Source organism: Trichosurus vulpecula, chromosome 2, assembly GCF_011100635.1.
Source record: "Trichosurus vulpecula isolate mTriVul1 chromosome 2, mTriVul1.pri, whole genome shotgun sequence".
In the NCBI taxonomy this organism is placed as follows: domain Eukaryota; kingdom Metazoa; phylum Chordata; class Mammalia; order Diprotodontia; family Phalangeridae; genus Trichosurus; species Trichosurus vulpecula.
The window spans coordinates 131641453-131657399 of record NC_050574.1 but is presented as its reverse complement, the minus strand read 5'-3'; the positions used below and the strand labels follow the sequence as shown (position 1 = coordinate 131657399).

The 15947-nt window shown below is 39.6% G+C and overlaps 1 protein-coding gene across 3 annotated transcripts in view; it reads right to left on the bottom strand.

Annotated features, from left to right (window-relative positions):
* The window catches only part of USP28 (ubiquitin specific peptidase 28), a 76755-nt gene extending 61038 nt beyond the window's left edge, over positions 1-15717 (bottom strand). For 2 of the 3 annotated variants that reach the window (XM_036744810.1, XM_036744813.1), the window contains exons 1-3: positions 15460-15717; positions 1175-1252; positions 453-585 (exon numbers count right to left, since the gene is read on the bottom strand). In XM_036744810.1, the coding sequence (XP_036600705.1) occupies positions 453-585; positions 1175-1252; positions 15460-15516 (268 nt within the window). In that variant the 5' untranslated portion in view covers positions 15517-15717. Of the gene's footprint in view, positions 1-452; positions 586-1174; positions 1253-13570; positions 13599-15459 lie in introns of those variants that run through there. The other variant, XM_036744812.1, reaches the window with a different exon arrangement.
* Positions 15718-15947: the final 230 nt, after the last annotated feature.

The window sequence follows — 15947 nt, the reverse complement described above, 5'->3', positions numbered from 1 at the left end:
AATAAAATAGGAATTCACTCATTCCCATTATTTAACATACAGTCAAGTTCAAAATGTGTATAATATCTGAACTACTTTTCAATAAAACTCTATTTAGATTGTTTGGACTTTATAAAGATTATGCCTCTATGGGAATAATACTTGCCATCTATAAAAGCTCCTAAGTAGTTCAATTAGCCTTTCAACAATTAGACAAAAGGACTTTGTTCCCTTAGGAGAGGAACATCACACTAATACTTCTATTGGCTTAAAAGAAATACTGATGGTTAGATAACCTCTAATACTAGCTAAAGTTGATTTTAGCTAAGACCTTCAAAATAAGTTAACTTTTACAAAGTACTACTGACCATCCTACTCAGTTCTTTCAGAACAATTATGCTTTGCAAAAGACTCGACCCACCAATCTCTTACTTTCTGCTAGCACAGACAACAACATAACCAGATCTACCTACTTGTTGGTACTGCTTTGTTGGCAGCACTCCCTTCTCCTTCTGATGGTTCTGCAGCAACGATGTCTTGGCTTGGTTCTTTAACCCTTTCATCAGTGAGAAGGCTTACTGCTTGGGTTATATCACCATTACTAGCCTAGAAAAGAAATGGGAATCTCTATAGTAAAGCATCAGAGTCAAGGACAGACTGGTCAAAGAACTGTCTGATTAGCACGTTCTTATTATTCCAGGTCAACTATTTTCCCTAGGTTCAACACGGGAAAAAGGCAAGCCAAAGAACCTCACACATACAGATGTAGCTGCTTATAAAAGACTGAAGAGCCAGTGAAATTATCCAGGTGCTCTAATTCCAATAGAGGATACATACAGCACTATTTGGAAACTCTTTGAAATGAGGCAGGAAGTGGACGGGCAGAGATATAAGAGGAATGATGTTGGGCGAGGGCTAGTTGCTTTGGAGAAGGCAGCATAGGTTGTTCAGTCACATAGATTGCCCAAAGGGGTGCTGGGGTTGGGTGGGAGTAGTGTCTTCAATGATTCCCTGACACAGAATCTTTTCAGATATACTGTGTGAAAGTGCTGATCGGCAAACAGATTACCACCCTCCCTCCCTCCCTTAACAGATTGTTGCCAAGGTTTAAGGTCTACATAGCTCTGCTGATAAAATTAAAATATGGACAATGACTTCTCTAAGTATCTTTGCTAAAAAGTCTCTTCAAACTAACCTTCAAAGCTTCATGAAGAAAGGAGGGGTCCTGGATTCCAGTGATTTCCCTCAGTTGATTTAATAGCATTTGGCAGCTCTACATTTGGGGGCAGGAAAAAAAAGAGCAATGTTAGAATGGGGTCAAACCTAGATAAACTTCAAGGACTGCAATAATATAATTTGAGTGAACTTGTGAAAGCAGAAAGCAGCAAGGTACTTACTGTCCAATCAGACTTACTACAGAAACCCAGAGTATAGACTGATTCTTCTAACAGTTTACTAACGAGTCAAGATTTTGGGCACTAAATGATAAGAAATACATGCAAACAATACAACTGAAAATACATGTAAGAGTCATACTCAAAGTCATAAAAGTATTAAAGGGGGAAGGGAACGTAAAAATCAACTAGTTCAGCTCCAGTTTAGTGGTGAAGAAACTGAGGCCCACAGAGGTAAAGTGCCTTGCAAAGGTCAGAGGGCTATTAAGAGACAGAAGACGAACCCTAACCCTGATGAAGCTTAAAGTGCCCAGGTACTTCTTGATCCAATAAGCACCAACATGAAGACATATAAGGAGTCCAAGGAATGTGCAGGGGTATGAGGATGGGCTATTTTAAACTTGGCTGAGCATACCATTTGGTGGTGTGTCATTTTTCATTTGTAAGTTTCCAAATATGCTGTCAGTTACAGACAGAGCCAGTAACTGCTTAAAACTAGAGCACTAGCTGCTTACCAGTAAAAAAAAAAAAAAAAAAAAACTATTTCTGAATTTCAAAATAACCCAATTAAAAAAAAATAAGGGATTCCCTCCCTCTCATCAGCAAACTGCCAGTTTTGAAACAATTTAATAATTCTTAGTCAATAACAAGACCTGTTTAGAATCCTTTTCAGTCATTCAGTAATTAAGGATTTATTATGGGCCTACTATGTGCCAGCCACTACGTTAAGTGAAGGAGATACAAAGAAAAGCAAAAACCAGTCCCACTGTTAAGAAATTTGCATTCTCATAGGAGAGACCAATTAGGCACAAGGAGAGGCTTTTTTCAGAAAGTGGGGTTTTAGCTGAGACTTGAAGGAAGCCAGGGATGCCAGGAGTTGGAGATGAGGAGGGCGAGCACTCTAGGCAAGGGGAACATTCAGTTCAGTGAATGTTAGTAAAAGTGAAAAAGTAAAGAGTAGGAAGATAATCATCCTGGGTGAGGAACATCAACAAGGACAATACCAGTGAATCTAAAAGACAGAGCAGAATAAAGCACAAGAAGACTGGAACGGTACAAAGGGGCCAGGTTATGAAGCACTTTAGAAGGCAACCAAAAGATTTTATACTTGGTCTTGAAGTTAATGAGGAGGCCTTGTAGTTTACTGAATAGGAGTGTGACATGGTCAAACCTGTTTCTTAGGAAAATCAATAGCAAGTAGGCAGAAAGTGGTTGAAGATTAGTGAGTTGTGGTAACAGAAGGGGGCAATACGCTTAAGAGAAGGCAGGATGAAAAAGGATCACTTGTGCATGTAGAGGGGTTTGTCTCAGCAAGGAGAAGGGACATAGATGAATGAGGAGACAGCAGCAGAAAGCAGCTGACTGATGTGAGATGAATGAAGAGAAAAGGAGAAGGGGGAGCTCTTCATAAATGGTCCCAATTTTTCAGTGAAATATGACTCAAAGTTTTCAATTGATAGGGTAGGGGGAAGGAAAGCCATGAGAACTAGGTTTTTTGCAGAAAGAGGAATCACAAAATACCCCTTAACGAGGTTAAATTTGCCAGCTTGACTTGGGGAACAAGAATCTTTAGTATAACTGTTAAGGGATTTCCAAACTAGCCCAGTGAGAGGATGAACCATTTGTATTGCTTACCCTGAAATGAGGAGTCCAGTAGATGAGACAAGTTTTACCAAATCAACAGAATAAAAGTTTTAGTAAGAGTAATTTCCAATTCGTTTGTATTTACTGCCATCTGTACAGATGAGATTCCAATACTTACTATAAAAGTATCACACAACTAGAAATAACTTTGTTTGACAGAGCTGCCCAATGTCCTAATCAACATGTCTATCAATGACTCTGAACAATGACAACAACTGTAAGGTTTTACAGTCATCAGAGTGACACCAACAACCTTTTGCTCTAGTTACAGGCTAGAAATGAAACCACATACTGCTGAGCCCAACACTATTAGAAGTTGCATGAATCATGTAGTAGTAAAAAAGGGCTACTGCCTAAGTACTAGGAGAGTTTCTAGAGAATCCCCAGATTTAGCATGGGTAGAAGTCGAAAAGCAAAAGCCAGTGATGTCAGTGATGTATTCATTAACCTATTAATTTGTCCTAATATCATTTACACTATATTATTCTCATAGAAGTTTCATGAAGAGTTTTCAAAAGACTAAGTCTGAATTTCTCAACCTGATTAGTCAATCTGTATTCATTTTGAAAATTTAAATGACACAAAACCAAAAGACGTCAATAAAAATTTTTATAAAAAGAAAACTACATCAACTAAAAAACAACCCAAAGCCCTAATTTGCTGAAACAGAAGAAAAAAGGATTCCTACAATCAACAACAAAAAATCCAACTCTCTAAATTATGCAAATACTTATTTGTATATCTGGTCCCCCTATTTAAAAGTTCTCTTTTTTGAGGATGGAACCAATATGGTAGAGTAGCAAAAAGAAGATCCTAAGTGAGCTCCCCACCCAAAACTGCTCTAAAGAAATCTAGATGATGACCTTAACTGAATCATAATCAGAATCAGCCAAAAAAAAAAAAAAAGTTGCAGTGAGTCATCTGTCCAGCCAGGTCAGCACAGGGTGACAGGATCGAACCACTGCAGCATCCCAGGACCATGCCCAAGTATAAGATGAGAACACAACCTAATGCAGCGTATGGAGAAGTGACAACTTTGTTGTCCACTACCTAGTTCCCAGTTAGAGATCCAAGTTCGATTGAGGAAGGGACCTGCACTCAGATGTGAGGAGCTAAGCAAGAAGGAAGTTGAGAAGCAAGCTGCAGAAGTATGGCTCAGACCTCAGAAGCCAAGCAGGATTTGAGTTCCAGCTTCTAGCCCAGTATGAAGCCTGCAGAAGAACAATCAGGGTAGGAATACTAGACCAAAGGGAAGCCTACAGTTCTGTCATTCTAAACCAGTACAGCTTTCCAACTGGCTGAAAGAGGCAAAGTCTAGCAGCAGTCTACTGTTGCTCATACCCAAACTCAGGTGAGGAACTTTCAGAGCTCAGACCAAGGGGGCAGCAATCAGACTCTGCCCTAGATCAGACCACTTTGGAACATGGGAAGCTTGAAGGCCCCTAGCCTGACCTATCCCTGAGAGCCTGGAATAACACAACACATAAAACCTCAACAAAGCATCAACAGGACCAGTTCAGACCTTTCCTCCAGAAGTACATGGAGCCTGGCCCTAACAAAGTCCAAAGTCAGGAAAGAGGCTGGAAGAATGAGCCAAAAAAATAATAATAATACCACGATAAAGAATTATTATGATGACAGGGTGCTCAAGACAAAAAGAAGAGAATGACTATAAAACGTCTAAAAGCAAAACCTCAAGGAAAAATGAAGCTAAAGTACATGTCCGATTAGAATTCCTAAAAGAAATGGAGGAAGAATTAAAAATAAAGAGCTAAAAATGATTTTAAAAAACAAATGAGTGCACTAAAAGAAATACTGGAAAAGAAGAAAGAATCTGAAAGGCAATTAACACCTTGGCACATTGGCCAAGAAAAAAAACTCCCTGAAAATTAGAATGGGCCAAATAAAAGTCAATGACTATTAGAAAACAAAAAAAAAATTGAAGCAAAATCAAAAGATTAAAAAAAAGGAAGAAAATATTAAGGTATTCCCTAAGAAAAACAGGTGACCTGGAGAGTAAGAATCTTTGGACTACTGGAAAGCCATGACCAAAAAAAGGCCAAAATATCCTATTTCTAGAAATAATCAAAGAAAACTGTTCAGTTCTCTTAGAATAAAAGGAAAAATTAGAAATTGAAAGAAGCCACTAATCATTCCTGAAAGAAACTCCAAAATAAAAACTCCCAGAAATAGTATAGCCAAAATCCTGAGCCTCCTGGTTAAAGAAAAAATTCTTCAAACAGTTACAAAGAAAGAATTCAAGTCCTGAGGATCCACAGTCAGAATCACACACAATTTAGCAGCCTGCACTATATAGAAGCAGAGGGTTTAGAATATGATGTTATAGAAGACTTACAACCCAGAATAACTAACTCAGCAAATATAATATATATTTCAGTATATATTATACTATAATTTATTTATACTATAATATAACATATTACATATTATAATATATATCAGTATAATCATACGGGAGGAAAATGGACCTTTTATAAAATAAAAGATTTCCAAGCATTCCTAATGAAATTACCCGAGCTGCACATAAAGTTTAAAGTTCAAACAAAGGAGTTTAGAGAAACATATAAATGTAAACATGAACAAAAAACAATAAAGGGCTAAACAAGGATAAAATGCTTACACTCTAACATGACACTGTTACATATAATAGATGATACATATGTCCCCTCTAAATTTTATCATCATCAGGGTCATAGAGGGAGTGTAATTAAATAGAAAGCCTGGGAGTGGTTATGTTTTGATGATCTTTAAAGAGGAATGAAAGAGAGGAAAAGAGGAATACACGGGGGGCTGGGGGGGGGGGAAGGTTGGTGAGAGGGGAAAGGTTAGAAGTCTATACAAACAGAAAAGAAGGAGGGGAAGTGGCTGCCACTTGAGCTTCATTCTCACCTGAACTGGTCAAAGAAGATAATACATACATTTGAGTACAGAATTACATATAAAACACATATCTTGTACATAGATATAGGGAAATAGGAGAGAAAGGGGAGAAGGTGGAATTAGAGGGAAGGTAGATTAAGGGAATCATCAGTCCCAAGCAAAACAGACTCCAAATAAGGACATACAAAAATACGGCTGTTTTTCACCTCACACCTATCAGATTGGCTAATATGACACAAAAGGAAAATTACAAATGTTGAAGGTGGTGTGAGAAAACTGGGCTACCAATGCACTGATGGTGGAGTTGTGAACTGATCCAACCATTCTGGAAAATTTGGAACTCTGCTCAAAGGGCCATAAAACTGTGCATACATACCCTTTGACCCAGAAATACCGTTACTAGGTCTGTATCCCAAAGAAAGTTTTTTTTTTCCCAAACAGAATTTTAAAAAAGGAAAAGGCTCTATATCCAGGCAAATCAGTAAGGATGACAAAAGACTGGAATAGTCGATGCTGTGGGAAGATAGTGGGAGCACCAGTATATTGCTGGTGTAGCTGTGAATCAGTGCAACCATTTTGGAAAGCAATCAGAAATTAGAGAAATAAAGAGACTAAAAATATATACCCAAATAAAGTCTATACCGTTGTTCAAAGAGATTAAAAGACTAGATTATACCATATTATTATTTTATTCATAATAAAATTCAAAATAAATTTATTCATATAAAGCATTATATTCATAAGAAAAAAAAGTCCTTACATACACCAAAATTTTATAGCAGCTCTTTTTAAAATAGCAACAAAAAAAAACCATGGAAACAAAATCATGTCTACTGATTGCAGTATGGCTAAGCACATTCTGGTACATGAATGTAACGTAATACTACTATGCTATAAGGAATGATGAATACAGAAAAGTTTGGAAAGAGTTACATAAACTGATAATAGAATAAAGTAAGCAAAACCAAGAAAACAATATATATACATAAATACAACAATGCAAATGGTAAGAATCACCCCCAAAAAATCAAAAGTGAATTTGCAAAATTACAGAGAACAAGCATGACTTCAAAATTTATATATGAGAAGACGCCCCCAATATACCACTTTGCAGAGGTGAAAGGTCCAGGAATATGGTACATCATACTTATTTTTTTACTTTTTTCATGTTTTGATCAATTCCGCTGATTTTTTTCTCTTTTGTCTTTAAAATATTATTTGTTATACAAGACAGTTCTCTGGATGGTAGAGGGAAACTGAAGAAAATTTTGGTCATGCAAAAAAAAAAGACATCAATAAAACTTATTTTAAAAACTTAAAATCTTTAAAAAGTTGCCAAATACATAGGATTAATTAAGATCACCTAGCATCAGAGGCAGGTCTTGTAAATCAAACAGGCATTTATTAAAAACCTATTATGCGCTAAGCGTATGTTGAATGTAACTGTTGTTCAGTTATTTCAGTCATGTCTGACACTTTGTGACCCCATCTGGGTTTTTCCTGGCAAAGATACTACACTGGTTTGCCATTTCCTTCTCCTGATCATTTTATAGATGAGGAAACCTAGGCAAACAGGGTTAAGTGGCTTGCCCATAGCTAATGTCTGAGGCTGAATTTGAACTCAGGTCTTCCTGACTCCAGGCAATTTCAGTCAGCTTGTTCAGGGCCACACAAATGAATATCTGTGAGAAGCAGGGTTTGCTACCTGGCCATAAGGCTGAATATGGTACCTATGGTATCTAAACCACACAACAATGACTCTTCAAGAATATGAGAAATACCATTCACAACTAGTTAATTCCAATCTAAACTCCTTAGAGGGCAATATATGTTCTCACAAGTCTAGCTCCACCTCATTTGTCTTAACTTAATTGTTGCCATCTATACAGTTTCCCCAATGTCTTCCTTTCCTACATGTCCACTGCCACCTGCCTTGGTACTTTTGTTCATTCTATTCTCTCACCTCACCTAATCTGACCTCCTCCCCTTCTTGGTCAATAAACTGTTCAATAATTGCTAAGTCAAATAAAAAGACAATGGTCATTTGAAAAATTAATTTCATTGATTTCAAACTATACTAATATATACACTCCTTAATCCCTGTAATAACATGGTTATGATTCTACCCATTTAATTATACCACAAGCCAAATCAAATACCCCCAAATTAGAACAATTATATGTAGATGGGAGTATAAAGCAATTGAAAGGCCACTGAACTGAGTAGGGGTCTTCATGTTCAGCTTCAACCACTGACTAGCCAAGTGACTTTGGCTAGGCACGTACCTTAACCTCTCTGAGAATCAATTTCTCTACTTACAAAATAAGAAAGCTGGCTCAGTTGACCTCTAAAGTCCCTTTCAGTTCTGACATCTTATAAAATATAACCCAGCTATCAGACCTGTTGAGATTCACATCCCAACTTCTTCAGGACTTCTGGGCTTGTTTTCTCAATGGAAACTTACATACTTCACTTGAGACTAAACCCGACTACTGCACATGGGCAGGCCAAGACCTGTTAGGATGTAACACTAGTTACAATCTATGTACAACCCTTTTGCCAAGTATACAGTTTTCAAAACAAAGAACTCTTCTTTTCTAGCCCTAGAGGCAGAGAAAATAGACACTTATACACAAACCATCAGTGAAGAAACTCAGGCTTTTTGACTTCCACAAAGCTCAGTGGTTTTATGCAAGCTCCTTCAGCTTTATGGGCCCAAGTATTCCTGGGTAAAGAGAAGAGTAATTGTCATTTTGCAAGGAACCATAAACAGTCAAGAATCAACCTTAGTAGACAGGATATATGCAAACACGAATTGGCCCAGACTCACAGTATTTAATTTGCAATGGATTAGGAAAACTGCTAGAATCAGTTAAACAACTGGTGAAGAGACAAGACCTTAAAACTATCACCTAAATCCTTTCTCCTATATCGAAAGTAGCTCTTCCGATATGAGATGAGACTTTAAAGTTCCATTCAAATACTTCAGTGTAGTGATGTTCTTCTTACCAGTCTGCAGCACACACTTCCTGACATCATTTGCTCATGCTTATATATTTCTCAATTTTAAATTAAGAAACAACTGATATAAAAGCCTATTTTTTCACTATATCCCAACATCTAAAGGGAAATGTCTTAAAATGGCCTGAAAAATTATTGCTGCATATTTCTAGTTTTAAAAAACTATAGTGACTAAAGAAAGTAATAATTCTATTAAGGCCCAAAGAAAACACATTATTCTGGCAAGGGGATAAAGAAAGGAATTTAGCTATGAGCTACTGTAGTAATAATTCAAATTCAACACTTATTGAGGATCTACTAAGTACAAGGGGTCTAGGGGTCAGGGATACAAGGACACAAATAATACTCCCTGACTTGAGTTTACATTCTATGGTGGGGTGGGGGCAGAGGAGATACAACATGCACACAAATAAATGTAAGGAGGGAGAGAGCATAGTAATCCAGGCATGAAGTAGACTAAAAGAAAGTAAATCTGTCTCTTTCACACACTTATTATACATCTTCAGCATCTAACACAACTGAACACAGCAATTTATTTTTTGAACTTAGAATTTTAAAATTTTGAATTTAACCAATTTCAATCAAAATTACTATTTTTATACTGAAAAGAGAACAGAAAAAAAATTGTACATGAAACTGTATTATGTCTTGCTTTTCCTTTTGAGTATATATAAACTCAGCATGTAACTTTCAAAGCTGCCCTACTTGTCTATAATTTCTTCTGTTCTCTTCTATGCTTTAAAAAAAATTCTTCCATGATCCTCTTTTCATCATCCCTCTCTCCCTTCCCTTGTTGAAAAAAAAAGGGTTTCTGACAAATATGTATAGTTATAATCAAGGAAAATAAATTCCTATAGTGGCTCTGTTTTCAATATATTTCTCATTCTGTACCTTGAATCCATCATCTCATTGTTTATTGACCGACTAACAGAAATTTATCTATTGGGTAATGGCTCTTGTTCTTAAAAGTTTTAATCAGTTCCTTACATATCTTCGATATGAGCCTTTTTGGGGTTTTTTTTTGGAGGGGGAGGGCAGGGCAATTGGGGTTAAGTGACTTGCCCAAGGTCACACAGCTAGTAAGCATGTCAAGTGTCTGAGGCCAGATTTGAACTCAAGTTCTCCTGACTCCAGGGCTGGTGCTCTACTCACTGCACCACCTAGCTGCCCCCGAATATGAGACTTTTATCAGAGGAACTCGATGCCAAGATGGTTTCAATCAACCTGTTTCCCATCCAATTTCACACGGGAAAGAGCAAAAAAGGTAAGTTTTGTTTTCGTTTTGTTCAGTTTGAAATGCTATTTGGACACCAAGGTGGAGACTACGAGATGAAAGAGTTTTAAAGCTGGAAAGGCCCAGGTAGGTCATTCAGCCAACTACATCACTTTATAGGTAATGGGAGCAAGGCTCAAAGGAATTTGGCCAGGATTACCCAGTAATGGGCTGAGCTGTGATCTGATGCCCTAGTTGCCAGTGTTCTTTCTCCTTAAAGTATTTTGTATTAATAAAATGTATACATACCTTTATACACTTTATACACTCCCTCAGCTTCATCGTCTACACAGTGGCGATAAGAACAACATTACCTCCTTTACAGAGTTGTTGTGAAATCAAATGAGAGAATAAAGTGCCTGCCTTGCAAATCTTAAAGTGTTACAGATCTAATGTCTCATCCACAAGACAGCTTCAAAGACCTAAGGAACCCTGTCATGTCTTCTCCCTTCCTTACATATACACTTTTTCTTCTCTAGCTTCAACAATCTCATTGCTTTCAGTCTTCATTTAGGATAGGATTTTGTGGCTCTTCACCAAGCTCTCCCATGCTTTACTGCTTATGAGGTTACAGGCTGAGACCTGGAAGTCATATTAGTCCAGCTTCTTCATCGTACAGACGAAATATCCCTGATCCCTAGCACAGTGCCTTGTACTTAGTAGATCCTTAATAAGTGTTGAATTTGAATTATTACTACAGTAGCTCATTGCTAAATTCCTTTCTTTATCCGCTTGCCAGAATAATGTGCTTTCTTTGGGCCTTAATAGAATAATTACTTTCTTTAGAGATTAACTGAACTGCAGAGGGCCATACTGAGAGATGGTAGAAGTCAGAGCCAAGAGCCAGGCCCTCTAATCCCAACACCAGGCCTATTTTAATGTGGAATAAAATCAAACTGGCTTTTTTTAGTTGCTAGGTCACACAGTTGACTCATATTGAAGTGACAGTGACTTTGAAAAAATAATTTAATTAATTTAACAAACATATATTGAGAACTTGTCAGGTGCAAGACACCCTGCTAGGTGCTGCAAGAGACACAGTCACATTAGATTCAGTCCGTATCCTCAAGGAATTTGGTACCTAAGTAAAGAGACAGGCAGAGAAGCCAGACAGTGGGGGAACAAGGAGGTAATGTAAATGGAAAAGGGCAACAGGCATGGAAAGGTCTTTGTTACAGCTTTAAAGTAAGGGATACCTGTGTATGTTTGAAGGCAACAGAGGAAGATAAAGAGATTGAAAATTCTGGAGTTGGCAAGGATTTGTAGAAGTAAGTACCTTGGGAGGAGAAGAGGGGAAAGGATCCACATAGTAGAGGTGGAGAGATTCCTTTTGGAAAGAAGAGTAAGAGGCAACAAAACTTTGGTCAAATGCAGCAGTTAAATTCAGTGCCATATAATCCAAGTTAATGGCCGTATCCCTCCTTTCCATTAATCAATAAACTAGTTTTGTGGGGGAATATACATTAAGTGTGGAAGGAGGTGGGTGGTGGTTATAATAAGACATTACTGTGTCCAAACAAAATACATCAGTATTTTTTTTTAATTTAAAAGGCATTTCCTTCTTTGAGACTGAAGGGAAGAATGAGACAGTAAGCATAGATAAATACTCAAGTGGAGCTAAGATGGAAGAGTCAGTCCCTGCTGGATAGTCTCAAATTATTAATGAATAAAAGGAAAGAAGTCATCTGCTTAGATGTGGACAGGGAGGGACCAGGAGTATGATAAAAGTGTTAGTTTAAAACTGGTGAGGAGTTCACTAGGAAGTCAGTAAAAGAGGACTAAGAAGACTGCTCATCAAATTAAAAGGCTACTGCACTTCTCACTGTATCACTTGAGACTGTACTGGTAAAAACACACTTGCTATAATCTAACACTTGCTTTTCTTTGATAAAAAATCCTTATAAGTAAACAGAACACATGGTGAGCTCTCTTTGGTAAGATGCCATTTGCCAGTTTGTTTTATAAATATTCATTGTTTAGCCTAACACCCTTCGCAACCGATGAAGCAACATTAGAGATGCAGAAGCAAACCAAGAATTGGCTCATTAATGTACCAAAAAATATAAATGATCAACAAATCCTGGGCAAAAAGAAGTCAGTAAAACAAGATAAAACAAACAGCTATGAAATCCAATTTTTAGAAATGCAGAAAAATTAATAAGCTTTTTAAAAACTAGAGAAATTATAAGAATAAGGTTAATGTCCCCTCAACAGATGACAGCTTTATGAGATCCCAAACTGTCTTCATGTGAATACTGCTGTAATGCATATGGTCACAAAGAGCACGATTGCACCCCCTGGGGGGGCACTGGAATGACAGGGTCCCCCCCCCTTTTTTTGAAATAACACAAATTTAAACAAAAAATCATTAAAGGATCAAAGAAAGACTTCTGGGGGAGCCCTGGGTAATTTTTTTTAAAAGTGGGTGGTAGGCCAAATAAGTTTAAGAACCTCTGCATAATGCTTTCCCATATTGTGAACTGAAGTTTAATGAAATTATAAAGGCTGGTAGCTCAAAATTAATGGAAAATTTGATAAAAGCATGATCAAGTCTCCCCCTAAGGTTGCTGTTTTGCAATTTATTCCGGGACTACTACATTCTCTTCTGATCAAAATATTGAATGATTATGTAAGGCTCTTGTAAGCAACTTTTAAAGCTTTAATAGTTCTGGAAGGTAAAGAAAGTGATGTAGCACTTTTTAATTAGCAACATCTTTAAAGGTTGGAGGCATAAGTCCCAGAAAACTGTTCAAGGTCTCCAAAGAATTAAAGTTGCAGGCCACCCAAAAAGCAATGGATAAATAGACGTAAAGAATGAAGTTAAACAAACAAACAAAAAAAAAGAATGAAGTATCTTACCAATGAAAGAAAGGTACATGAATGACCTTATCAGAAAAATGTATGATCAGAAAAGGAAGACAAGTTGAGGTATAAACTATTCCATTGGTATAGCAAAATGTCATGAAATCTAGAGAAGGCGTACCACTCATAGAGGACTTACAGAAGAATATGGACAAGGATCAAACAGGAAAAGACTTGGAAGGATTTCAATTTACAAGGTTGGAGGAGATTCCAACAGTAAAGAGAACCCAGTTCTACGGAAGTGTTGTTCAGTGATGTCTGACTCTTTGGGGTCTATTTGGGGTTTTCTTGGCAAAAATACTAGAGTGGTTTGTGATTTCCTTCTCCAGCTCATTTTACAGATAAGGCAACTGAGGCAAACAAGGTTGAATGACTGGCCAGGATCACATAGTCAGTAAGCGTCTGGGGCTGCATTTGAACTCGTGAAGATGAGTTTGTTCTAAACTTCTGTGGAAGTTTAAGTCCATTAAAACAATTAAGAAGAGGATGTTCTTACCGATACATCCATCATATTGGAAAAATACTTTTTTTTTCCACATCAGATTCATTCAAATTGATTGGCTAACTTGAGGCTTCAGACTAGCAAGAACAGGAAGCATTCCAAATATGAACTAGCGTTTCACTCTTCATTTGCCTAAATAAAGCAAATCATTAGTACAATATAGCAAATGTCATCACTCTACAAGATACCAGGGATCAAACTACTCTTGCCTGTCACTGTGATTCCAAGTCCTCCAAAAATAGTTTTGACTTAACCAATCCTATTTGTTAAAGACCTAAATATTAGTTGTACCCTAAAACAGATCAGGACACACAAGTTGAGAGCAATGATCGGGTGAAAGCCAAGTTCATCTAAATGAAATTGCCATTAATAAGTACATGGTCTCATTAACTACCAAAGATATAACTGACCTAAAAAAGACTCACTCTTTTAAATGTTTCACTTCTCTTAATCATCGACAATGTCTTAAAACTAAAATACTCTCTTCTGTCTCCAAGCCATTGTTATCGAAACAACTGATTTCTAAATCAAAAGGTACAATTTTGGCTCAATTTCCAGTAGCCATTTGCAAACAACATGTACATGAATTAGACAAAAGTCTATTTCCTTGTAGGGAGTTTTCTTGCCTGCTTTCTTTTAAAAGAAGTTCTAAATAAAGAGACTTCAAAGAAATCCAGTGCAATTCTTATGCTATTAGCTAGGAGCAAAATGTAAGAAATGAAGGGCAAAACGTGTTTTTTAAAGTTTGTGTGTGTACATATATGATTAGTTTGATGGTCTTCCAATTCCAAAATATGACTTCTGACACCTAGCATACTTTCAATATTTCCAGAAACCACTTATCAGTGTCTCCTCAATCTCACTATCCCGGGGGGTGGGGCAAGCAGGGAGTACAGTAATTAGGTATAATGTAGTTTTGTATCAGCAATTCAAAAAAAAAGTTGAAAGCTATTTCTGGCTTTCCAGAATGATAGCACCTAATGCCAAGCATGAGTTTCCTCGGGGAAATTTTTGAGCATCCTACTTCTTAACTGTTTTCAGCCACATTCTTACTTTCTCCCAAACCTCAGGTGCCGGTGTCAACTACACCAGATTCCTTGGATAACCACGCTATTTCCTATCTTCTTTATTCTTTTATTGGAAACTGTTACCAACAAGACTAGCTACACTTTCAGATATCTCCCTGCATGCTTTTGCACTTATCACAGTCTCTCTCTTTGAGCAGCTATTTCTGTCCGTGTCCTCCTACCCCCACCCCCAATCCCACCATTAGACATTAAACTACTAGAGCTGGGTCTGTGTCAAGTCTTTGTATACGCAGTGTGGTGCCTCGCATATAGTAGGAGGCTCTTAATCAAAGCGTTTGGAATCCAACGGAGCTCTCCCCTCCCCACCCCCACAAACCCCCGTAGGAGAGGGAGATGAATGCTAGTTTGCTAGCCAGCTTCTCCTGGAGGAGAGCTGGGATCCCGGGGCTCCAGCATTCAAGTCGCTTCAGTCGGAACAGGTCCTTTCTGCCCAAACTTTTCCGAGCCCTGGAGCATCCTCGCTGCACGAACAGAGCCGTCACTCGAGGAGCTCCCAGGCCCCGAGCTCCCCGAACACCTCCCGGCTCGCCAAGATCGCTTCGGCGGCCCCCCAGCCCCGTCTCCCCGTTCGGCTCTCCCAGGAGCCCCTTCCTTCCGCCGCGGGCTCCGCTCGGCCTCCACTGCCGGCAGCTTCGCCCGCTCGCGCCGGCAGCGGCACCAGCCTCTGGCCGCCGGCCCGGCCTCTATCTGGCGGGCCCTCCTCCTCGTCCCCGTGCTCTCCCCTCCCGCCTCTGACACCGCTTGGGGGGCCAGACGCGCGCCAGCCCAGCCCCGCCCCGGCCCCGGCGGGCTCACCGAGCCGTGGCTCTCCGCCGCGCTCGCCGCGTCCTCCTGCTGCAGCTCCGCCGTCATGGCCGGGACCACCCTTCCCTCCCACCCCGCCCTCTAGCTCGCTCGCTCGCTCTCTCTCCCTCACGGCGGGCCCGGAAGATATCCCACCGCTGCCGCCAACGCCACCGTCGCCGCCGGACTCAGCCCTGAGGAGGAGACCCTCCCCCCCACCACCGCCCCCCGCCTCTGCCTCCGCCTCCGCCTCACAAACCCCCTCCTCCTGGGTTCGCTTCCAGCCCCGCCCCCTTCGCTCGCCCCCCCCCCCCCCCCCGCAGCCTGGTCGCGCGCGCGCCCCGGGCCGGCCCACCCCTTCGCCAACACCGGGGCCGTGCGCGCGTGCGCATGAATGGGAGAGGTGGGGAACGAGGCCGCTCCGCGAGCACGCCCGCTCGGGGTCGCCCAGGCGAGCGGGAGCGCGCTCGGCCCAGAGCGAGCCACCTCCCCCTCTTCCC